We start from the raw sequence: 27,505 nt of genomic DNA, 5'->3' as shown, positions 1-27,505 counted from the left end.
AAAGATACAAAAGTCTGCAATGAATTCATTCGAAAATATATTAGAAAGTTACACAAGTGTTCTTAATACAGAGATTAAGTTAATTTATCTAAAACTAGAAATGCCCTTTACGTGATTTATTTCTAAGTATTTGGGTAATTTTGACCGTACACAGCTACCAGCATACTAATGAAAAATGTGCACTTTCTTCATGCCATTATGACTCTTTGGAACCTGACATATACGTGACATTTTTAACACATTTTTCTGTTTTCCTTCTAAACCGGTTTACATGTCTACAGGGTCAATTATTCTCTCATTTATGCTCTGTCAATTGATTTTTATAACATTCTAACAAGATTTTCTAAATATTAACAATCCTTTTAGGCACAACACCTTGAAAGAAAATATTATTCATATTATCTGAAGAAATACATGGTATAACAAAAATTATGTGCTGTGCTTGGGGAAGCGCTTGTTGTTAATGTCCGTATGTGGACAGTGACGTCAGTGGCTACTCTTGGAGCGGAATCCCCGGCCAGAGTCGGCAACGGGGATTCCGCTCAAGGACTAGCCACTGACGTCACCGTTCATATATGAACACTACCACTATGAACTAATTCTGAAGCAGAGAGCTGATGATTCCCTGCTTCAGAATTAGTGGCTACTCCTTGAGCGGAATCCCCATTACCGATGGTCTGGCCGGGGATTCTGCTCTTAGAGCAAACCCCTGAGGTTACTGTCCATATATGGAGATTGACATCAGTGGCTCCTCCTGGAGCGGAATCCCCAACCAGAGTTGGCAACAGGGATTCCACTCAAGGAGTAGCCACTGACGTCACTGTCCATATATGGACAGTACCATCGTGCACAGCGCTTACAGTAGCGCTATGCCCGGGGAGTCTTTGGTGAGCGGAGGTGCTCCCTCTGCTCCTCCGCTCTGAACTAATTCTGAAGCAGAGAGCTGATGATTCCCTGCTTCAGAATTAGTGGCTACTCCTTGAGCGGAATTCCCGTTGCCGGTGACCTGGCCAGGGATTCCGCTCCTAGAGGAAACCCCTGAAGTCACTGTCTATATATGGAGATTTACATCAGTGGCTCCTCCTGGAGTGGAATCCCTGGCCAGAATCGGCAACGGGGATTCTGCTAAAGGAGTAGCCACTGACGTCACTGTCCATATATGGACAGTGACATCAGGGCTTTCCTCTAGGAGCGGAATTCCAGGCCTATGCTCTAGCTGGGTATTCCGCTCCTAGAGGGAGTCCCAATCGCGCTATCTACAGGGGGGGGCTGCCGCTATCTTCATGGGGGTGTGGCACTATCTACATGGACATTGTCGCACTATATAGGGGCACTATCTACAGGGGACATTGTGGCGCTAGGTACATGGGCACTATATACATGGGCACTGTGTCACTATCTGCAAGGGCACTGGCACTAGGGGCAGCATTATACTGTATTGGGCAGCTAGGGGGCATTATGCTGTATGGGGAATTTGGGCATTAGACTGCATGGGGCATCTGTATGGGCATTATACTGCATGGGATAATATGTGTGGGCATTATACTGAATGGAGGCATCTGTGTTGGCTTTATACTGTATGGTGGCAGCTATGGGGGCATTATACTGTATGGTGGCAGCTATTGGAGCATTATACTGTGTGGGGGCAGCTATTTGGTATTATACTGTGTGGGAGGCACTATGGGAGCATGATTCTGTGTGGGCTGAATCCGATGTGTATGGGCAGGGATTGGGTGGGATTAGAGGCGTAGCTTAAAATAAAAAATATAGTCGCATGCGCCGCATCGGTTGTCCCTCTTTGTGATTCTTGAAAGTTCGGAGGTATGTAAGAGTGTTTAACTTTTTGTTATGTCATTCCTAGACCTGTAAGGCTAAGGCTGGGTTCACACGACCTATTTTCAGACGTAAACGAGGCGTATTATGCCTCCTTTTACGTCTGAAAATAGGGCTACAATACGTCGGCAAACATCTGCCAATTCATTTGAATGGGTTTGCCGACGTACTGTGCAGACAACCTGTCATTTACGCGTCGTCGTTTGACAGCTGTTAAACGATGACGCGTACAAATACAGCCTCGTCAAAAGAAGTGCAGGACACTTCTTTCAGACGTAATTTGAGCCGTACTTCATTGAACTCAATGAAGCACAGCTCAAAATTTACGGCTGTCAGAGAAGCCTCGCAAAATGCGAGGAGGAGCAATTACGGCTGAAACGAGGCAGCTGTTTTCTCCTGAAAACAGTCTGTCATTTCAGCCGTAAAAGCCAGCTAGTGTGTGCACATACCCTAAGGGCACACTGAGCGGTCTTTATTTATACATGGCTTGTCTTTAGTTTACCGTTTTTTCGGAGGGAAATATTGTTTGCTGGTGAGCTTTGTATGCCAGGACTTCTTTTAAGGCTACATTCACACGAGTGTGCCCGATTTACGTGCGTAAAAAACGCAAAGTATTTCATGCATTTTATGTCCGTGTGCTATCAGAGTGCTTTGTGTGTCCTTTGCGTGCGACATGCGTTTTGACATCCGTGCAAGCGCTTTTCTTATTTTTTTATTTCTCTGCATTTACGCTAAAACGCACCAATATAGGACATGCAGTGAGCGTCGCGCAACGGACACTCGCTGTCTGAAAAGTCACGCATGTCTGAATTGGGCTATTCAGACATGCGTGAGATTTCACACAGCGATATTTTTTTGCGTGAAACTCACTACATTCCCTTTGGTGTGTTTGTGCACCTTGTTGCCCATTTAAGTCTATGGGTGCATGAAAAATACGGACAGCACATGGACGACATGCGTGGGCTGTCCGTGTTTCATGCATCAGTTCAGGAAATGCAGAGAATTAAAAAAAAGTGCTTGCACGGATGTGAAAAAACATATGCCACACGCAAAAGACACTGATGCCATACACAATGCACACTGATGGCACACGGACATGAAATGCATGACATACGCTGCATTTTTTATATATGTTAAAATGTAATGAATACATTTAAATTAATTGGTCCGTGTGCTGTTATTTATTTAAACGGATAGCACATGGACGAGTATTACGCTCATCTAAATGTCTTTACATTGCTATCAATATAAAGCAATCTTTTTATATTATACGGTCTATTGTATCTAGTACAGCACAGAGCTTAATTTTCATTTTAGTAGTTCTATTTAGAATTAACAACTAGGGGCTCAAGGCCCCAACAGGCATGTTCAACACATAGATAGATAGATAGATAGATAGATAGATAGATAGATAGATAGATAGATAGATAGATAGATAGATAGATAGATAGATAGATAGATAGATAGATAGATAGATAGATAGATATGAGATAGATAGATAGATAGATAGATAGATAGATAGATAGATAGATAGATAGATAGATAGATAGATAGATAGATAGATAGATAGATAGATAGATAGATAGATAGATAGATAGATAGATAGATAGATATAGGAGATAGATAGATAGATAGATAGATAGATAGATAGATAGATAGATAGATATAGTAGATAGATAGATAGATAGATAGATAGATAGATAGATAGATAGATAGATAGATAGATAGATAGATAGATAGATAGATAGATAGATAGATAGATAGATAGATAGATAGATAGATAGATAGATAGATATAGGAGATAGATAGATAGATATAGTAGATAGATAGATAGATAGATAGATAGATAGATAGATAGATAGATAGATAGATAGATAGATAGATAGATAGATAGATAGATAGATAGATAGATAGATAGATAGATAGATAGATAGATAGATAGATAGATAGATAGATATAGGAGATAGATAGATATAGTAGATAGATAGATAGATAGATAGATAGATAGATAGATAGATAGATAGATAGATAGATAGATAGATAGATAGATAGATAGATAGATAGATGATAGATAGATAGATAGATAGATAGATAGATAGATAGATAGATAGATAGATAGATAGATAGATAGATAGATAGATAGATAGATAGATAGATAGATAGATAGAGTATTTACAGAACTGAGATAAAATATTAATGTTACAATAAGATACTAAAAAGGATTTATGTGGCTATGGTTATTTGTTACACTGGATGAGTCTTGACATCTGGATGGCCTTCAGCTATAGCACTAGTGTGGCCTTGGGCAATTCTGTTACCCTTGCACTGCCCAGGAAGCTACTATATGGTGCATTGTATTACACGTGCTGAAGAATACAACAAAAAAATAGTGACAAAATGCATTTTACATTTAAATAAATTGTCTGCTTAAACACAGATTTATAATTGTTTGGAATGCCTCTGAATTGTTTACAGGAATCCCTGGTGGATAAAAATGAAGGCTGGAACTTATCTTCATATGCAGTTGTCTTTATACTGTTACCACAATGTTTAAACAGTTAACACCTCTCTTACACTTGCCATGTTACTAATATGTCACTATCTTCCCCCACCTTTCTTGGCTGCAGTTCTTCTTCAAGCACTGACAGAGTTGCTACTCAAAACTAGAACAACTCTTAAGAAATTCCACGTAGTCTCCACCACCAGGAAGCGCTAAGAATATATTTTATATATTTTTATCGAAAACTATAGTGCACATTGTAGCAAGAAGTGACATTAATTAGAGTAAACATACGCAGCAACTTCCTTAGCTGCAAAACCCAAAACCTACTCTTATGACTACGTGTACTTACTAGGGGGGAGGGTTCAACACTGCAACTGGCCATTCTAATGTTAAAAGTCATTTCCCTCCTCCAATGTAACAAGAAATCCCAAAAATAAAACATATTATTGGATAACGTATTCATTTTTAACTCAATTGTACTTCCCTGCATTATGCACATCTACTTTTCTAAATGGTTTAATTTATATACGATGTGTAAGTCTTTCTCGGTCAGGAGCCTTATTGTCATTACACCACAACTCCAATTTCAGCATCTCAAAGTGATTGAGTGTATTTTAATCTAATCTATAGAGGAGGATTAAAGGTACCAAAACAACAGATTACGGAGCCATTGGCACTCCATGTGCTGCTGTATGCTGCCTCCATGCAGCACCATATTATTTAGCAATGTTTTTAGTGGCGGATACTTCCATAATAAGGCATACGATTGAACATGCCATGATTTATGAAAAAAACCTCCATAGGCCATCCAATAAAGTCGGTACCGTATGAGCCCATAGATTTATTTGGGTGCCATATTGTGTATCCATATAACACAGATCCATAATACTGCAGCGTGCATGAAGCCTGAGAATCTTCTGGTTCAGTACAGAATTCATGGCTCCTTAAATAATGTTAGGCCTTTTTCTATCTAAAAATAATGAACCTTATGCATAATACCGTTTTTAACAAAAAGCGTCAATGCTGCTCATACCACGCACTCAGATTTCAGCCATTCGTTTTCCAGGAATCTGAATGATTACTATGGACAATACTCGCACTTTTATTTTTATAACAGATTTTATGCCAAAGTATTGACTCTTCAAACTCTACGGGACCCTTGTAACAAAAACAAATTGTTCAAAGTGGACAGCCCATTTAAGGGCACGACGTGACCCACTGTAGTGTCAATAAGCATCTACATACAAATACATACACCTCCAGATTTTCGCTCTGGAGCTTATAATGCTATATTTTGGGCTTGTTGATGCCGTTTCTAGGCTGTTCTGGGGTTCCTAACAGTGAATGAGGTGATCTACCCCACTGCCACTTTCAGGTGGCCTTTGCATGTGAGGGTTTAAGGGAGAATTGGGCCCTGTAGCAGTATAAGAAAAGTTGCTACTCTAGTAGTTTTGCTCATGACTTTAATTTTAAATGTTTGAAATAATAATATACATTCATTTTCACATATTTAAAAAAAGAATCCAAGTGCTATTGTATGTGATATAATGTATTATGTATTAAATCAATCTCGTTTGAATAGCAATGAATATTCACATTGATGTAATGCATAATGTACTGACTGTTAAGACTGCTAATTAACATTAGGTCTCATGCCAGTCATCTATTAGGCATTTCAGAACCTTGCCTAACCAGAAACACATGGCTAGAGTTATAATAAATCAGCACATGTTATAAGAAAGAACATGGTGTACAGAGAAAAATATGTGACAAATATCAAATAGGTTTTCAGATAAAATTCTAACAAAGTTTCAGTTTACAGCTGACTAATTATGTCAAATTAGTCATTTATACTGTTAAGTTTTATTAGTGCTAACATCATGTCATTTTGTTTTTGAGAAAGTAATAAAGGCATTACAGCTTCGCCAAAGGCAAGAAACACTTTTTTTTATTGGTAAAAACGAGAAAAAAAAAATTCTGAATATAACAGAAATATTAAAAGGGAAAATCTGTGGGAAAAAAATAATGAATATTAGTTAGGGACTCCTTAGGTGAATCATTTTATATTAGTCCCCACCATGTTTTTGGCTATATTTGGCATATGCGTCTGGAGTTTTTCCAGGCGTATACTCTAATTTTTCCAAAGACTTTTATGGGCAAGACATATGCCAAAAGAGTGAACTTTTGTCATATGTTTGGCTGGTTTACAAGTGAAAACCGGAATAACCTATGTTTCCAGTACAAAATTATTACGCAAAAACCGCATACCTGTTTTTTTTCACAATGGAAGTCAGATATTTCCAACTGTACAGGCACACAGTTGCATATGTCTGCAGTATAAATTTTACAGTTTTTCAAAATGTTTACGTTGTTGTCAAACGTGGTGTGAACAGATCCTTATGCAAACTGTTTGCAAAGTACATCCCAAATATGTTTAGACCGTGACGCAGTACATAGGAGACTCAGGTGGTGCGCTCTTTTGATTTACTACCATTACTATTTTATCTAGTGAATGGGAGAGGAAGATGCCGAGCTGTCTCCAATGCTGAGAGTGGTTCCACTAGCAGGGGACTATTTTTTAGATTTAACTGTTGACTAAATGACCACAGGGTTTTAGGGTATGTGCACACACACTAATTACGTCCGTAATTGACGGACGTATTTCGGCCGCAAGTACCGGACCGAATACACTGCAGGACAACTGTCCCGTACTGTAATCATGTTTTCAGTACGGGACAGTAGTTCCACGGAGAGGCAGGGACTCCTAGCGTCGTACATAACTATGATGCTAGGAGCCCGGCTCCCTGCAGAGTGTTCGGTCCGGAACTTGCGGCCGAAATACATCCGTCAATTACGGACGTAATTAGTGTGTGTGCACATACCCTTAAAGAGAACCTTTCACCTCCCCATACATGTGCAGCTGAGTGCAGCATGTAATGGGGAGGGCTGCACAAACCCTGGGGCACTTTAGATTTTTTTTCTACCTCCCTCCGTCATTTAGATATTGGTGCCGTTATATTTGGCGCCCGATATTTAAATAACTCCCTGAACAGTCAACGTGGCGTGTACTGTCAAGGGGGCGTGTTTCTATGGCAGTGACACTGTCCAATCAGATACAAGCCCCGTTGACTGTTCAGGGGGTTATTTAAATATCGGGCGCCAAATATAACGACACCGATATAACGGAGCGAAGTAGAAAACAAATGTAAAGTGCCCAAGGGTTTGTGCAGCCCTCCCCATTACATGCTGCACTCAGCTGCACATGTATGGGGGGGGGGGGTGACAGGTTCTCTTTAAGTGTAGAAGACAAGTTTAGGTAAAAGTTCTACGGAGTAACTGATTCTTGTAAGAACTAGCCACATGCATTCTAAAAGGGAAAAGAAAATCTTGACAGTTGTAAATTAATATTTGGTGTGGAAAAAAATATTTTGTTCTTGACCCCCTTTCTGCAGCCCTCACTGCTTCTTCTGCAGGTCTCATAGTACGCTATTGTTTTACTGAGTATATATACGTTTTATAGTTAGAGCAACTAAGCCGGAAATGAGTTAGGTCAGTAAACAAATAATAGGTATTTCTCTAGAACACATCACATACAGAAAGCAATAACTGGGTCAAGGTTAAAAGAAGGAAGATCTGTCAAATATTAAGTGGATATTTACTAAATAATCATCACTCAACGACGAAATATTTTTAAAGAAAATAATCCGTTGACACAACTCTATAAATACCAAAGAGTATTTCTGCCTGAAAAAAAGTCATTATTAAAAGTGATTGAGTTATCCTCATGCCATTCAACCATTTCTAAATTGTACCTATTTTTAGCAAAGCCGGATGCCAACTAATATGTCCGCCATTATAGCTCCTGTAAGGGTACTAATGCAGCTTTCCCAGATTTACCTATGGCATATCTTCTTGGTTTTCTATCAATGCGCACATAAATAGATTTGAGATTAAGAAACTACGTTTTCTAGAATATCCAATGTTTTAGGGTTAATAATAACTGAACAGCCAAATTTCAATGAATTGTTCAGGTGTGACTAGAGTCAATCTCATCGCTAAATTGTTCTAAGCAAACTGTTATTGATGTAAAGTCCCTTTGCTTAGAACAGTGTTTTCTAAACCAGCTGTAAAGGATCTGCCAGACTCAACTTCTGTGTCTACGCCCATAGGTAATCAGTCTGCACCTGCTCCTATGTCTGTGAGACTGACTCCATCTTCCACCACTCAGGATGGCAGGCTTAGGAGTGGGAGAGCCTATCGCAGCCTGGCCAGACGGAGCTAGCTCCCGCCCTCTGTCTACTTATACCTGCCTTTCCTGTTCCTCCTTTGCTTGTGATTCTTCTCTGCTGGTTTCCTGGCCCAGCTACAGCTTCTTGAACTACTTATCCTCTGCTTGTGTTTTGACCTTGGATTTACTGACCATTCTTCTGCTCTGCGTTTTTGTACCTTGCTCATCTCCTGGTTTGACTCGGCTCGTTCACTTCGCTTGTTGCTCACGGGTTCCACGTGGGCAACTTCCCCATTTCCCAGTCTTCTTGTACCCTTGTCTGTTTGTCTGTCGTGCACCTATTGAGTGTAGGGACCGTCGCCCAGTTGTACCCCGTCACCTAGGGCGGGTCGTTGCAAGTAGGCAGGGACTGAGTGGCGGTTAGATTAGGGCTCACTTGTCTGTCTCCCTACCCCGACATTACACCAGCCCTGCGGACCACAACGGGGCAAGTTTTACGAATTTCCCATAGAGAATGCACATGTTCTAATAATTTATTTTGTGAAACAAAGGAACATTAAGAAAATCTTTAAGACCTTAGGGGTTCATTATATAGATATAGAATAGAGTTTTGGGAAACACTGGCTTCAAGGGGTTTTCCCAAAAACAATAGTTATCACCTATCCACAGAATAGGTGATAACTATCTGATCGGTTAGGTCTGACAACTGGGACCTCCACCGATCCCAAGAACGGGCTTACCTGGCCGTCCCTGTGCACACCATATAAATGGAGCGATACTGAGCATACTCAGCCACTGCTCTATTCATGCCGGAGATATCGCTCATAAGCCCTATAGAAATGAATGTAGCAGTGGCCAAATATGCGCAGTACCGCTCCATTCATATGAGGCGCACAGGGACGGCTTTATACAAGCTAAAATTGGTATTAGCGATAGCCTATATCATCGTTGTAACAGCTATTACAGGCAAACCTTTACACAAAGCACTACCGGTTGGATAATCTTTTAAATTCGACATTTAGTGTAAGGACATACACTGCAGATTTTCTGCAATGGATTTTATTGTGAAAAATCTGCAGCGTATTACAGTAGCAGCAGAGAGGATGAGATGTAAACAAATCTCATCCAGATGCTGCAGAAAAAATCTGCCAAGAATCCGTTCATAAACAGTTTTTTTATAACAATGTTTTTACATTTTATTGAATGTTTGACATAACAAATCGTTATAACAAATATTGATTCTTTCATACAAACATAGAATCACATGTTCTGAGGATATAGTACAAAAATTGTTTACATATAGCTATACGATCAATTCAGAACTGTCAAAAGAAAGCATCAATAATGAGTATTCTTATATAAAATATGATTTATCTGTTGATTTAGATTATCAATACGTTTTCAAAGAACACGCAGAATCTATCGTCTTTTGAGTGTAAATGAAACAAATCTACAATCTACAGAAAACAAATTTAACAGAGGTTGTTTCTCATTTGTCCAATGGAAGACGTTATTAACCCCTTAATGACAGGATCTGTTTGTCACTTATCGTTCTGGCAGCTCAATGCCTCTCCAAATGTGCAGTGAGAGGCATTGAGCTGCCAGAACGATAGAAATATCCCATAAATTACTCTATTTAGAAAACTAGACCCTTTAAGGTAATTATCTAGGGGTGTGGTGGGTATTTTGACCCCACAGTTTTTTGCTGAATTTAATGCAAAGACAGTGTAAAAAATAATTATAATTACATTTCTAGGACATATTTTTTGTACACAGTACATGAAACTGAGGAAATGCACCCCAACATTTATTGCGCTGCTTCTACTGTTTTCAAAAAGCCCGCCACTAAGGCCTCATGCACACTTCCATCACCGTTTTAGCGTCCGTTTTTGATGGATCCGTGTGACCGTTTTTGTTTCCGTGTGCACTCCGTTTCCGTTCCGTGTTTCCGTTTAAAAAACGGATGTGAACTGCACTTGAACCTGTCACATGTCCCAGGAAACACCCATAGAAAGGTTACAAGAAGTTTTTGGTGCTGTTTTCTTAGCTTTCAGAGCATAGAGAACAGTTTGAGATTACTCTGCTTGGCTTACTTTGGATTTACGGGTCGTAATTACGACCCGAAATAGCGGGCCCATAGACTTCTGTTAGCCACGGGTACCTTCCCGTTTTCTCATGGGAAGGTGCCTGAGCCGTTAAAAAGCTAGAACATGTTCTATTTTTTTATTCTACGGGCCGTGCTCCTATACTTTATAATGGGAGCACGGCTCGGAAAAACGACCGGCTGCCCGTGGCCGGCCGTGCCCGGCCGTGCTCATCTCCTGAAATACTCTGTGCTGCCTTAAACTCTGTGAACAGGTCAGGATCCTGTTTCTTTTAAATGCTGCTGGGGAACCCGCTCGATCCACGATATAAGGCTGCGCTACAGTGCAGCATTTAAAAGAAACAGGATCCTGACCTGTCCACAGAGTTTGAGGCTGGGTTCACACGACCATGTTACGTCCGTAAAGTACGGAACGTATTTCGGCCGGAAGACCCGGACCGAACACACTGCAGGGGGCCGGGCTCCTAGCATCATAGTGATGTACGACGCTAGGAGTCCCTGACTCTGCGTGGAACTACTGTCCCGTACTGTAATCATGGTTACAGTACGGGAAAGTTGTCCTGCAGCGAGGCAGGGACTCCGAGCATCGTACATCACTATGATGCTAGGAGCCCGGCTCCCTGCAGTGTGTTCGGTCCGGGTCTTCCGGCCGAAATACGTTCCGTACATTACGGACGTAACATGATCGTGTGAACCCAGCCTAAGGCAGCACAGAGTATTTCAGGAGAGCAGCCTGTGATTGGCTGCAGAGGCCGCGGCAGCCTGTGATTGGCTGCAGAGGCGGTCACGTGACGAGCGTGACTGCCATTACAGCCTGTGATTGGCTGCAGCGAGCGGTGACATGGATGAAACGTCATCGCTGGAGGCCGGACAGGAGGAAAGTAAGTATGAACGTATTTATATATTTTTTTTATTACATTAAAATTTTATTTTCTGCGCGCCGAGCATGTACTGTCAAGGTTGCTGAAAGAGTTAGTGCAGCCCATTAACTCTATCAGCACCCTGGACAGTACCATGCTCGGCGCACGGAAATTACAGGTTCGGTCAGAACTAGTTCGGTCCGAATCGAACTTTTTCGTGAAATTCGGCAAACTAGCCGAACCAAACTTTTCATAAATTCGCTCATCTCTACTAGAAATAATACAGAATACAACTGTGCAAGGTCTACGCTACCCTCTGACACACTTGAAACTGCGCAAAGTCTATACCGGTCAGAATTTTGGGATTGCAAAGCACATGTTATAAGACAGCAGGTCAATGCGAAAATAACATTACTGTGGGTGTGTAAAGTTTACCTACTGAGAATGACATACAATGGAACAAAAGAAAAGCATGCTCAGAAAACAAGCAGTGCAATGTGTGCATTTACTTACTTATTTTGTGACGCTGGGCACTAGTTCCCTTCTGCCATCTGCGTGTCAAAAGCTCCTTGGCAAGCTCCTCCCACGCGGCATCCTTTTTATAACGGTCGTGGTAGCATTCTGTGCGCGTATCCCACAGTTCTGGGTGATCCTGCACCAATGCCATCATTCTTTCCACATCCATCTTCAGAACTGACTGGCTACTGTAGACTGTGAGTCTGTGAACTTTGTCCCACCCAGCCGTTGCTATGGCAACGGATCAGTCAAAAACGGACAGCACACGGAAGCCTTCAGTGTGCCATCCGTTTTTTTCACTGACCCATTGACTTCTATGGGCCACACGGTCACTGAATCACTGAGCAAAGTAGGACATGCTATACTTTGCACGGAACGGAACAACGGATCCGTTTAAATAACGGAAGTGTGCATGGGGCCATTGCAATGAATGCGTTCAGGGTGCTATCAGTGACATAAACGGATAGCACCCTGAAGGGAAAAACTGAAGTGTGCATGAGGCCTTAGGATGTAATCGATTGCCTTGCCGCGTGGTGGGGCACAAAATGACCACTCCTTCTCTACAAAGGATTTGGGCTGCAGAACGATGTAACACCCGCTAAAATGACCCCATTTTGAAAACTACACCCCTAAGGTATTCATCTAGGGGTGTAGTGAGAATTATTTTTTTTTGTTGGTGGGGAATCTTTCACTAATGGTATTCATCTAGGGGTGTAGTGAGAATTTTTTGGGTTATTTTGGCGTTTTTCTTGCATTCCAATTTATATGTAAAATAAAAACTGAAGTGAAAAAATCAATGGATTGGATAATAAAATGGTAAAGAAAATTAATAAAAGGGCTAAAAACTTTTTTTTTAAATCAAATTAATAATTTAGGGATGTTTGGTACACACGGAAACATTCCCTAATGCAGAGCCCTGGTTTCTCTGGGCAGGTGTCACATTGCTTTCCCTCCGTATTCCATTCCTAGCACATATGCGACATTTCTTTTGGGGTCGGCTTGTTTTGGCAGTAGGGGGCACATCGGATCAAAAATGTTGTCCTGGGAAAATTTTGCTGGCTTGACTAGATGATGCCACCCCTCCCCTCCCCTGGGCCTCGTCTCCAAATATAAGATTTTTAATCAATTTTTCTTGATAGTGAAGATAGGATCCCTGGTTCCCCGCCTTTCTAAAAATAACAAATGAGTTGTATAGCGACACTTGAATGAGGTCAACGGACAGTTTTTTGTACCATATCCGTGATTTCTGGACAGCATTGTAGGGCTGCAGCATCTGATCTGCAATGTCCACCCCGACACATGAATTTATTGTAGTCCTGTATGCAAACAGGCTTATAGACGGTACGACTTGTCCCGCGTACAGGAATGTGGTTGCTGCGGTCAGGGTGAATAGATGTAAGAATCAGGACATCTCTCTTGTCACATAATTTGACAAGCAGTAAGTCCTCATTACAAAGTGCCCTGATTTGCCCAGCTTTTAATTTTTGGTTGACCAGGGACTTTGGCAGGCCTTTTTGATTTCGGCGTATGGTGCCACAAGCCACAGGTTTTTTTTTTGCAGACATGTACCTGAAGAGGGTTACACTAGTGTAGAAATTATCCACATACAAATTGTACCCCTTATCCAAAAGAGGGTGCAAAAGGTCCCAGACCATTTTTCCACTGCTGTTGAGTGAAGGGGCATTCTGGACGGACAATTTGGGAGTCTTTCCCTTCATACACACTGAATTTGTGAGTGTAACCCGAGTCACTTTCACACAGCTTATACATTTTTAACCCAAATCGAGACCTCTTGTTTGGCAAATATTGCCTGGATTGTAGGCGGCCTTTGAAAAGGAACAAATATTGCAATTTTTGCTGCGAAAAAACTGCAATTTTGCCACAAAAATCGCAAATCAGAAAATAAACAAACTTTTTTTGCTTCAAAATTAATAAAAAGATTAATACTTACACCCCAGCGTTGTCATAGTGATGCGTTCTTCTGTTCTGAGCGGAGCGCGGCCTCCTGAGATGGTTTCATCCACCGTGACTGCTGCCACCAATCACAGGCTGCAGCAGTCACGTGGGCTGCAGTGTCATCCCATGAGGCCCGGATGCACGGAGAACAAAGGGACGGGTCAATATGATAACACCCGGGTGGTAAGTATTAACTTATTTTTTTCTGAAAACAGTTTCCACAGCCGAGAATCCGCCCAAAAAGCTGCACCAAAATGTGGTGCTATTTTTGCGTGGAATTCCCTGCGGGTTCCAGGATGGATACGCAGTGTACTTTTACGCTGTGTATCTGCTCTGTGTGTACATGCCCTTTCTATTCTTTAACAATTTCATATGTTGTCTATTGATCAAATGAATCAAGTTTACCTACCACAATGTCATAACGCTGAACAGTTATTTTTATGTTCGCTTCACTTATTGACATTAAAGAGGCTCTGTCACCAGATTCTCAAACCCCTACCTCCTATTGCATGTGATCGGCGCTGCAATGTAGATAACAGCAACGTTTTTTTTTTTTTTTTTAAACATTCATTTTTGGCCACGTTATGAGCAATTTTATATATATGCAAATGAGGTTTGAAATGGACAACTGGGCGTTTTTTTTTCATTATGTCCAACTGGGCATGTATTGTGTTTTTAACTGGGCGTGTTTACGTGTATGATGCTGACCAATCTGTGACCAGTCAGCATCATACACTCCTCAACATCTGCACGCTCCTCTCCTGAAATATTCTGTGCTGCTGTGAACTCTGCTCTTACCATTACGTAGCTCTCAGTCTGTTACCTCTCCTCCACTCCTGTCCTCAATAACACCTTCACATGATTGGCAAGTCACCACCCCGCACAAGATCCGCACGCTCATCTCCTGAAATACTCTGTGCTGCCGTAAACTATGTGGACAGGTCAGGATCCTGTTTTTTTTAAATGCTGCTGGGGAACCCACTCTATCCACTATATAAGGCTGCGCCTCCATCCTCTTCTGCCCCAGTCACTTATTCCCAAGCACTGTAAACTTTCAGATTGGTTGCGCTGTGAATATTCGGAGAACATGATTGGTTTATGTGCAGGGTAATGAACATACAGACAAGCAGTAGAAGACTGATTAAGGGCTGAGCATTTCATTGAATTCAGTCTTCTACTGCTTGTCTGTATGTTCATTATCCTGCACATAAACCAATCACGTTCTCCGAATATTCACAGCGCAACCAATCGGAAAGTTTACAGTGCTTGGGAATAAGTGACTGGGGCAGTAGAGGATGGAGGCGCAGCCTTATATAGTGGATCGAGCGGGTTCCCCAGCAGCATTTAAAAAAAACAGGATCCTGACCTGTCCACAGAGTTTAAGGCAGCACAGAGTATTTCAGGAGATGAGTGTGTGGATCTTGCCAATCATGTGAAGGTGTTATTGAGGACAGGAGTGGAGGAGAGGTAACAGACTGAGAGCTACGTAATTGTAACAGCAGAGTTCACAGCAGCACAGAATATTTCAGGAGAGGAGCGTGCAGATGTTGAGGAGTGTATGACGCTGACTGGTCACTGATTGGTCAGCGTCATAAACATAAACACGCCCAGTTAAAAACACAATACACGCCCAGTTGGACATAACGAAAAAAACACGCCCAGTTGTCCATTTCAAAGCTCATTTGCATATATATAAAATAGCTCATAACTTGGCCAAAAATGAACGTTTTTTAAAAAAAACGTTGCTGTTATCTACATTGCAGCGCCGATCACATGCAATAGGAGATAGGGGTTTGAGAATTTGGTGACAGAGCCTCTTTAAGCGATTATCGTGTGCGCTCGCTCATTAGCTTTAGATTGTCACTTATTATCTGCTCATGTAAATACCTTTAGAATGTTGCATATTTTAGTAACAGATATATCTGAACAGTGCCAAAGGAGTTTAAGCTCCTTTTACAGCTGTTTTATTCTAGAATTCAGACTCGGTCCAAGATTAGAGATTTTACCAGTGTGATCTTCTTACATATATCTTGACATATCACATGAGTATTGCACGATTTACCCTTTAAGAAAGATATAGCAGAGAAACACATACTCTAAAGAGTTAAACAGAAATGAAAGTTTGGAAAACTTTTTTACTAATTTAGTCACATAAATTCTATTTACCTTGCGACATTATGATAGAATTATTGTTTTAGAAATAGGACAATAAAAATGCTATAAATAAATCTGCCTAACAATGTCTCCAGGAAACACAGACAGAAATGCCAGGATTATCAGATATAATGAATGGGTGGGTCTGATCCAAATAATTCTGGAGATAAAAGAGTAATAATCCAGCTGCTCTTTTACCCTGTAGACATAAAGGCAGTCTTCACTATGAAAACAATATTAAAGACTTTGATGAGGTGTGAACGGGTGGGTGCTGCAAGTTAATCCAGGTAAATGATAAAGTTAAAGATATTGGTATGCCAAAAAAGCTACTCCTTGATGACTATATATCAAATTAGACATATTTAGGGTAAGGCCACACGTAGTGAAAATAGTGCGCAAATTCCGATTGTATTTTCCGTCTGGAAATTCTTCAGTGTTTTCGCAACATAAATTGACATACTGCTGATTCAAAATCCATACAGCATGTTCATTTCCGGAAGGTGTTTTTTGGCAGCGTGTGGATGCTGCTGCTGCTGCTGTAGCTGCTACTACTGTAAATGCTGCAGAATTTATGCACAGAAAATCCAGACGGAAATTCTGCAATGTTCACGCTACTTGTGAACTTAACCATACTTGGTTCAGTGCGGTATGTATGAAACCCAAATGATATAGTTAGCCAAATAAGGCTCTGTTCACATCACGTTTATTGTTTACGTTTAGCATCTATGTCAGGAAAGCTCCCAACGTACACGCTTAATGTGTTCAAAGGCTCCATTACCAGATGAAGGCCACAGGAGTGTCATATTGGCCTCTGTCTGACCGGTAAATATTTGTATGCTACAAAGAAAAAAAAAGGGAATGAATAGCGTAGTAATAAACGTTTATGTTTTTTTAACATGGTAAGCCATGGATGACGAATACCCGTGTGTGGAATCCGTTAAATGGATATGTCAAGGGCTTTTCAATAGCTTTTCATGACATATCCATTAGGCTAGATTCACACGAACGTGAGGAAACCCAGACGCAAAAAAAACGCGACATTTTTCACGTCCGAGTTGCACCCGTGCGTGTTCAGTTTTTACGGATCCCCATAGACTTGAGTCTATGGAGGAATTCGTGAAAACGGAATAAAATAGGACATGTTCTATTTTTCAACAGACCCTTTACATGGTCCGTTGAAACAACTGCCGTGTGAACGACCCCATTGAAATACATGAATCCGTGTGATGGCCGTTGTTGTAACGGACGTCACATGGACGTACTCTACATTCGTCTGAATTCGGCCTGAAGCGAATAATATTATATCCTATGAGTGATAGATTTCAAGGTTACACATCTGTCACAGCCTAATATTTGATGTAAGTGTAGGGTAACTTCGGCCAAAAAACATGATGTGAAGATAGCCTAATATCAGTCATTGTTTACTGAGACTTTGGACACAGGCAAGTATTTGACATTAGCTTAGACTGACTTGGTGGTCTTTGTGTAAAATGTATAGGATTTGCTGTCAGTCATGACTACACCCCAGCTTCTGATTGCAACAGGGCAGAGATAGATAGATAGATAGATAGATAGATAGATAGATAGATAGATAGATAGATAGATAGATAGATAGATAGATAGATAGATAGATAGATAGATAGATAGATAGATAGATAGATAGATATGAGATAGATAGATAGATAGATAGATAGATAGATAGATAGATAGATAGATAGATAGATAGATAGATAGATAGATAGATAGATAGATAGATAGATAGATAGATAGATAGATAGATATGAGATAGATAGATAGATAGATAGATAGATAGATAGATAGATAGATAGATAGATAGATAGATAGATAGATAGATATGAGATAGATAGATAGATTCTTCGGTCCCCATCAGTTTGGATTATTGTCAGCAGCACTTCCACTGTGTACACTGGGAAATGTGCTGCTGACAATGATGATTTTATAGCCTGCGTAAACCATGTGATCAGACGACAAACGAGCGTTTGCTCATTTTTCGGCTGATCGCTGCCCTGTTTAGACGGGCCAATAATATTTCATAGGAACGCTTGCATACAGAGAGCAATATTTAAGAACAGTCTGACCATAATTCATTACATTTTAGGTTTTGGGATTAATAGTAATATAAACGGAATAATATTCTCACTGTGCACAACTTTACTGGATTTCTACATAATGATCTAAACGTTTTCCAGTCTTTCGGTAAAGTGTCTGGCAAAAGAATGAAACAATCAAAAAGTCTATCAAAACCTGTTCATAAAGTTGCGTATTGAGAGGTTCTGAATAATTCATCAAGATGCTCCATCATAGAGTAAATAGACTGGACAAGGTATGCTGACAATGTAACACATTGTAATGTTATATCCATGAAATATACAGGATTGAATCTGTCTATCATATCAAGTGTCAGGGCAACTATTACTAGTATAACAAATGATGATGATGATGATGGTAGAGGACATCCTATGGGGCAGTACTCACCAGATGTTGAGGCATTTGAAGCGCGGAAGTGCTGCTGGCGCTGGAACACAATGGCACCTAATGTTGCTAAAAAGAAAAAATTCCACATTTGAAAGCCATTTATTCACTGCAATTACTTGCACCAAAACCCCCAAAACAAGTGCAACCCAAACATGTCGCAGTGTCACCAAAATTGGATGATTCTGAGACATCTATCTATTCTTAACCTCCATATTGGACAGGCATAGACAAGATAAGGTCTGATAAAGTTATATTAAAGGGGTTTTCCTACAAAGCAACAAACCTCCAAAACTCAATGTCACAATGTAACAAGCCTATAAACATTATCCTAGCAAATATATCATTTTCAAAATCGTACTTATTTATAAAATTCTGATCCTGCGGAAAGTGGGAATGTTGACATCTATACCCAGTGGCTTTCATAGTGCCGCTCTTCTAGGGGCGCTTTCTGATCCCTCTCCTTCTATACTGAAATAGAGGAGAGCAGCAAAGTTGTCTTGTATTCTTCTCAGCTGGACATAGCTGAAATACGATGCTGCCATGTTTTTACGGAGATGAGGTTCATCTGCACAGAGGCAAAGAATCCAAGCACCGTTCATGGGAGAGAACCGAAGAGAATGTAGAATTCATCTACATATGATTGGCCACTTTAAAGACAGACCTCAGCAAGACATGACTTAGCACAACATGAAATAAACAGAGACTTGGACATGGGGTGGAGTTTGGGGAATACCATTGCAGCGGCTTATGATTTTTTATGACATTAAATGGAATAATGGAAAAAAAAACCTCTTTAAGTTCAATTAACAAATTAAACTGAAGTCAAACTAATATTGTAACTAAGTCAAACTAAAAATGTAATTCAGATGATCGAGACACCATTATTTCCTCACATAGAAAGCTCTGATGTAAGTAGAGGTTATCTATGTTCTAAAGAAAAGTATGTGAGAAGGGTTCTTTGAATGACACATGGATATAGGTCTCTGACAAGCACTTGTGATATAGCCTCAAGATCTGCAGTACTAATCTCTAGCATTTAGTAACTATCTATTTGGAGTCCTGAGTTTTGAGGAATTATCCCATGAAGGTCTGAATTACTATACAATGTCATAAATTTACAAGTTCTAAAAGAAATAATTTTGTCATAATAGGGATAGCAATATCCTTATAAGTATCTGTTCAGAAGAAAAACGAGTCTACAAATGATCAAAAGTCACTATAAATGTGTCATTTAATAGCGCAGAAAGGAAGAGTGGTACAAGAAAGTGCTATAAATGTTACACGGTGAGATAAAGAGGTTTAGTATGAGAAAATAAACAATAGACAGCATCAAAGTGCGTGAAACTATTATTCTAAAGCTGGCTATATACATTATATAAAAGTTGTCCCAACTTGCCGCTTTCGGTGAGATTAGTCGACTATCGAATGTGTATGAATGTCCCTGATGGCAGATGTGGGGAGAAATAAGGATCGGGCATGCTGAATTATTCCCCTGTCCCCATATTAAAAAACCTGCATGCTCGGCCGAGCTTAGTGTGCATGTTTATGGTGGAGTTCAGAGGAATAGCTGTCAGATGAACAAGCTTCTTTTTTTTTTTAGCTAATCTAGTATTGACATAACCTATGGACAAGTGTGTCCCTTGAGTGGCTGTTTCTAGAAAAAAAAATCAGCAATGTTTTTGTAACCTCATAAAAGTCCTTCAAGTATAGTATAAAAAAAAGTCTACCCTATTACTGTACGAAAAGTTACCATAAGCGGTATAAAGCTATTATTCAGAAATCATTTTGTATGTATTAGTTGTTAATAATATCATGATAAAAATGCTCAGCACCATGGGGTTAGGGTTTAATACTGACGTTTTTTAGACTCTGTCTACAGGCCTACCTTCTTATATTCCATTATATAGCGAGGAATAAAACACAGGTGCTATGCTAAACCAAGGCATTGGGTGAGTTTATGCTTGAGATTGACACAGGGTGACATCAAATGCTGAACTATAATGTTAGTGAGACTCCTCTGCTTTAGATCACAAGAAACCTATTTAAACCTGAAGCTTTATTCACTCATCCACTCCTTCACTGGCGTTACACCAAGAAACAATATAGAGGCTTTTGAAGTCAGAGTTAATTGTATCTGAAATGAAGTACTGCAGGGTCACTTGTGCTTGAATGGCATTCGAATAGCATTCTTGTACGGAATGAACACTCGGTGGCAACCACAAATCTAATAATGGTCTTTTAGAATTCAGAAACACGTTGTAGTTATGGCATATATCATATTGCCAGAGGCCGTAACTGAATTCTTTCATGACATAGGCAATCATTTCTTTACCAGGAGGAATTCAATACTCAAAGTCGCAACCGTCAACAATATGCCGTGTAAACAATATATCTGACTTTGACCATAACCTTTTTTTTTCCTGTCGTCACAGTCTCAGGGACTCAATATCCATCCTACCTATACTCATATATGATTAACAGATTATTACACAATTTCCTTACTGCCAAATAACACACTTCTTGCAATACTAGAATTGTAGGGAATAACTTGGAGCGTTAGTTTATTTTCACTTTAATATGAGTCATATCATTTCACAGAAGTTCGAGCACAATAACAAAACCTATCATTTGCATTAGCTTTGAGAAATAATCATTCAAGTCATCCTCATTTATTGCTAGGAAACTGACAGAACAATCCAGTATCCAGAATGAACAATATCAGATACACGATGAGAAACAGTGGAATAAATGTAGGGAATGCAGAGAAAGAAATTACTATTATGCCCCAAGATATCAAAGAGCCAATAATATAGCAACCCACATAAAAAAAACAAGAGAATAAGAAGGTTCTGAAATCACAAGTATGTAACCATGCTAAGTAGACACCCTTGACCTTCAAGTAGAGAAAATGAGACTTGACCCTTATGAACAATGATCAGATGATAACATGAGAACATAACACATCATACACATCGGCCCCATTTGTTCAGCTCTGTAATAAGGTGACCATAGACGTTTTTGGCCCATACTGTACCACGGCGTGCCTCCAATTTTATACACAGGCACACAAGGGATTTTCTCATGTATTTCATATTAATTTGTGACACAAACAATTATAGCATGTTCCATTGCCTTATATATTATGGATGTATGCTCCCCTGAAAGCATTGCTGCTAGGAAAGTATACTGTACGGAGGTGCCACACATCAGATCACAGAGTGCTTGGGATTCTGTAATACACCATGCGCGGCAGTACTGGGTCTATACAGGGTACTGTAAAGGCTATGTAATAATTTGGGAGGGATTTTTTTTTAATAAATGTCAGTCAGTGTGATTATTGCAACTTTATAAATAGTTTTTATTAAAAATGTGTTTACTTTTTGAGATACAGCTGCTCTATATTCTCTATTCCCCAAACAGAGCAGCTATATTATTCGCTGAACCCTGTTCTCGTCAAGTCCGCGGGACTGAGGGGTTCAGTGTCAGCGGGTCACTGAACCCATTAGTCCCACGGACGTGACGGGTACATGATTTAGAGCTAGATACAGCTAATCTGTATAGAGAATATAGAGCAGTTGTATCTCAAAAAGTCAAACAATTTTTTAATAAAAAAACTATTTATAAAGTTGCAACAATCACACTGATTGACCTATAGATTTTATATATATATATATATATATATATATTTATATATATATATATATATATATATATATATATATATATATATATATATATATATATATATATACATAGCCTTTAAGTTGACATAAACATGAAATAATGGTTAGCAAAAATCTGTAAATGGCAAATTCCCTATTAATATTTTACTTCTACATAGGCTGGGGTAGATGAATGTCTAGTAGGAAACTCTGGTGCTGCTCATTGTGAGTAAAAAAAAAAGAATAAAACCCAACTTGTCTATTTCTCCTCCAGCAATGGACATCAGGCAAGTATCTGTCAGACCCTCATAAATTGTTGGAATTTCACAGATAAACATTTAATGTCTCTAGGCAGCTTAAAGGGGTCTTAGAAAGTAATGTCATATTGCGAGGAGATGTCATCACTTTATAATCGGTGAGATCCTGAGAATGAAAGAGCAGCTGCACTGGTTTAGCGCTCTGCCTCTTTTTCAGTATTTCCCCGCACAGCACTGCTCCTGGCCACACGCTATGCAGGAAACTACAGCACAGGCCTATCCCTCACTGCTTACCCTCCAGACCTTTAGCGACCAAGGTCAAGAGGGGACTGAAATATCTAGGCAATACCTGGATTTGTTTCTACTCATGATACTATAAGAGAATTGTTGTATAGTGTTGACTATTGTTTAGTTACTCTTTACATTGACTTGGATGTGTGCGGTGGATTTTTGATTGTTTTTGCGCCTTGGCATCTTTAACCACCTATAGAGTGTCTGCCCATTCCTCCTACTAAAACCAACCAAAGACAGGGCATCATACCTTGTTATTTATTTCTAAGCATAAATAACTATATTTTCTTCACTTTTGTGTGGATTATTTTCCCCTTGTCAGATTTATACTGAGCAGTGCTCTACACAGGTGCTGTAATCCCACCAATGGGTCTATAAACACAAGGATAACAGAACATTAGCCGCCACGTTAATCATTACAATCTCCTTTTCAGGTTTGGGTAGTACAGCCAGCATTGCAGCTGTTATGAACACTGGATGGCCTAACCCTTTCAAATCTTTAATTCCATGGAATATTTTTTACTCATACAACAACCATATAATCCTTATTTAAAAGCACACGACACAGCTACCATGGCAGATCATTGCCCGTAGCCAACAATCAACAGCTTCGGCTGCTCTGCCTTTCTTCAATCTATCTTTAGCGAAGTCAACCCTCTGAGGCTCAGCACTGCACATGAAATCACTTTTCAAGAACATGACAGGGTGGCTTCAACGTTCACTAAAAACTGATCTTCCCTCAGGCAAAAATGCAATAACTATCTTCTAGTGCAGCAATCAATGTAATGTTTTGGCATTTGACTGGCATTTCTTCACCCTGTTTGCAAGACCTCTTATGAGACATAGAAAATGTGTATGTTCTAAAAGGGGTTCTGAATTTGTAGATCGAAATAAATATCATGTAAGTCAGAACTGTAACAGAATGCAGCTCCTAACTTTGAAGTATCCATCAACCGTGTGATCATATTGTCAGTAACATTTGTCTTTCACAGACAAAAATCTAACACACAATCAAGTCATTTTGTGCTTGAAACATCAAATCATATATATATATATATATATATATATATATATATATATATATATATATATATATATATATATATATATATATATATATATATATATATATATATATATATTACCTAATGGGTAAATTAAGGACTATAGGTTTAGAAAATATAGTTTGTAATTGGATTGAGAATTGGCTCAAGGACCGTATCCAGAGAGTTGTGGTCAATGATTCCTTCTCTGAATGGTCACCGGTTATAAGTGGTGTATCCCAGGGTTCAGTGCTGGGACCACTATTATTCAACTTATTTATTAATGATATAGAGGATGGGATTAATAGCACTATTTCTATTTTTGCAGATGACACCAAGCTATGTAATATAGTTCAGTCTATGGAAGATGTTCATGAATTGCAGGCAGATTTAAACAAACTAAGTGTTTGGGCGTCCACTTGGCAGATGAAGTTTAATGTAGATAAATGTAAAGTTATGCATCTGGGTACCAACAACCTGCATGCATCATATGTCCTAGGGGGAGCTACACTGGCGGATTCACTTGTTGAGAAGGATCTGGGTGTACTTGTAAATCATAAACTCAATAACAGCATGCAGTGTCAATCAGCTGCTTCAAAGGCCAGCAGGATATTGTCGTGTATTAAAAGAGGCATGGACTCGCGGGACAGGGATGTAATATTACCACTTTACAAAGCATTAGTGAGGCCTCATCTAGAATATGCAGTTTAGTTCTGGGCTCCAGTTCATAGAAAGGATGCCCTGGAGTTGGAAAAAATACAAAGAAGAGCAACGAAGCTAATTAGGGGCATGGAGAATTTAAGTTATGAGGAAAGATTGAAAGAATTAAACCTATTTAGCCTTGAAAAAAGACGACTAAGGGGGGACATGATTAACTTATATAAATATATTAATGGCACATACAAAAAATATGGTGAAATCCTGTTCCTTGTAAAACCCCCTCAAAAAACAAGGGGGCACTCCCTCCATCTGGAGAAAAAAAGGTTCAAGCTGCAGAGGCGACAAGCCTTCTTTACAGTGAGAACTGTGAATCTATAGAATAGCCTACCGCAGGAGCTGGTCACAGCAGGGACAGTAGATGGCTTTAAAAAAGGGTTAGATAATTTCCTAGAACAAAAAAATATTAGCTCCTATGTGTAGAAATTTTTCCTTCCCTTTTCCCTTCCCTTGGTTGAACTTGATGGACATGTGTCTTTTTTCAGCCGTACTAACTATGTAACTATGTAATATATATATACTAGTTAGTTAGATGGATGATAGATAGAGAGAGAGAGTGAGAGATAGTGAGAGAGAGAGAGAGAGAGAGAGGGAGGGCGGGATAGATAGATAGTGTAATGCCGGGGTAGGGAGACAGACAGGTGAGCCCTAATCTACCCGCCACTCAGTCCCTGCCTACTTGCAACGGCCTGTCCTAGGCAACGGCGTACAAACAGACAAGGGTACACAGAAGCTAGGGGAACGGGGCAGTGCCCACGGCAACACTGTGAGCAACAAGAGTAGTGAACGAGCCGAGTCAAACCAGGAGTGTACGAGGTACCAAACGCAGACCAGGAGAGTAGTGAACAAGCCGAGTCAAACCAGGAGTGTACAAGGTACCAAACGCAGAGCAGGAGAGTAGTCAGTAAAGCCAGGGTCTATATGGAGCAGAGGACAAAAGTACAAGCAGCAGCAGCAGAGCCAGGAAACAGACAGAATCACAGGCAAAGGAGGAGCAGGAAGTGAAGGTATAAATAGACAGAGGGCGGGAGCTAGCTCCGTCTGGCCAGTGTTCTCCCACTCATCAGCCTCCCAGCCTGATTGGTAGAAGGAGGGGGTCCCTCGATCAGACTTAGGAGCAGGTGCAGACTGACTAACCACGGGCGTCGACACAGAAGCTGTGTCTGGCAGATCCTTTACAGATAGATAGATAGATAGATAGATTGTTCGGTCCCCATCAGTTAGGATTATTGTCAGCAGCACTTCCCCTGTGTACACTGGGAAATGTGCTGCTGACAATGATGATTTTATAGCCTGCGTAAACCATGTGATCAGCCGACAAAAGAGCGTTTGCTCATTTTTCGGCTGATCGCTGCCCTGTTTAGACGGGCCAATAATATTTCATAGGAACGCTTGCATACAGAGAGCAATAGTTAAGAACAGTCTGACCATAATTCATTACATTTTAGGTTTTGGGATTAATAGTAATATAAACTGAATAATATTCTCACTGTGCACAACTTTACTGGATTTCTACATAATGATCTAAAAGTTTTCCAGTCTTTCGGTAAAGTGTCTGGCAAAAGAATGAAACAATCAAAAAGTCTATCAAAACCTGTTCATAAATTTGCGTATTGAGAGGTTCTGAATAATTCATCAAGATGCTCCATCATAGAGTAAATAGACTGGACAATGTATGCTGACAATGTAACACATTGTAATGTTATATCCATGAAATATACAGGATTGAATCTGTCTATCATATCAAGTGTCAGGGCAACTATTACTAGTATAACAAATGATGATGATGATGGTAGAGGACATCCTATGGAGCAGTACTCACCAGATGTTGAGGCATTTGAAGCGCGGAAGTGCTGCTGGCGCTGGAACACAATGGCACCTAATGTTGCTGAGATTATTTTTTTGCCACGTAATCAGGACTCCCATTGACTATGGGAATTAGGCGCATTTTTGGCACATTTTTTAGTGTGTTTTATGTGCCAAAGACTTGACTTGACACTTCGGTTTTTACGTGACGCGTTTTTTAAACACACGCGCGGAAAAAACATGCGTCGTATGCACTAACGTATAAAACGCCCCAAAAATAACATCAAATGCACGCTGTGTAAACAGGGCCTAAGAATTGCTTTTCTATCTGCGCTGCTCCATAATTATTTGATGAACACGTGTGTCATTCTTGCACCCTGGTACACATAGAGTACCCTTACTAGACTTCCCCTTATATTTCCATATATACTAGTGAAATGTGCCAAGAAAGAAATGGCATTCTCCATTCTACATGCTTTCCTGGCAGAGTCAGACGCTAACAAACTGCTTTATTAAGTGTGAGAACCTAGAAGTTGCATATTGTTTTTGGTACAACTAAATTATTTATGACTGGGCTTGAAATGCGTTGCCATCATTGTGCAGCATGCAAATTTTTGTTTGCTGTGTAAAGAAAAAGGCCACATTTTCTAAATATCCCTTAAAAGTTCTTTCAGAAAACCACGTATATCATAATATCTTCTTTGTATGTTTCCTTTCCATTTATCACAGAGTTCTATCTGCTACCATAAAAAACATGTATCCAAATTATTCTGCTGAGAGCAGCTCTTAAAATCCAGGGGTAATACGCAATTGCTACTAAGGGTCTAAGTTCGTTAGGTTCCGTTGATGGCACTTTTTTTATGCAGCGTAAATTCCTTTCGAAAAACTGCACCACAATGTGGTCAGACGGAGGCCAAAATGACACTCTTGTGGCCTTCGTCTGACAAAGGAGCCTTTGAACATATTAAGCGTGCACGTCGGGAGCTTTCCTGACAAAGATGCTAATGTAAACAATAAACGTGATGTGAACAGAGCCTTATTTGGCTAACTATATAATTGGGTTTTATACATCCCGCACT

The 27,505-nt window shown here is 39.9% G+C and overlaps 1 protein-coding gene across 5 annotated transcripts in view; it reads right to left on the bottom strand.

Moving 5' to 3' along the window:
• The window catches only part of SFMBT2 (Scm like with four mbt domains 2), a 214,270-nt gene that overhangs the window by 96,938 nt on the left and 89,827 nt on the right, over nt 1-27,505 (bottom strand). The window contains exon 5 of one of the 5 annotated variants that reach the window (XM_075857477.1): nt 26,443-26,508. The exons of 3 other annotated variants lie outside the window; for them this stretch is intronic. In XM_075857477.1, coding sequence (XP_075713592.1) covers nt 26,443-26,508 — 66 coding nt within the window. Of the gene's footprint in view, nt 1-18,650; nt 18,712-26,442; nt 26,509-27,505 lie in introns of those variants that run through there. One more of the 5 variants, XM_075857476.1, reaches the window with a different exon arrangement.

Source organism: Rhinoderma darwinii, chromosome 3 (assembly GCF_050947455.1).
Source record: "Rhinoderma darwinii isolate aRhiDar2 chromosome 3, aRhiDar2.hap1, whole genome shotgun sequence".
Classification (NCBI taxonomy): domain Eukaryota; kingdom Metazoa; phylum Chordata; class Amphibia; order Anura; family Rhinodermatidae; genus Rhinoderma; species Rhinoderma darwinii.
This window is presented reverse-complemented; position numbering and strand designations above follow the sequence as displayed.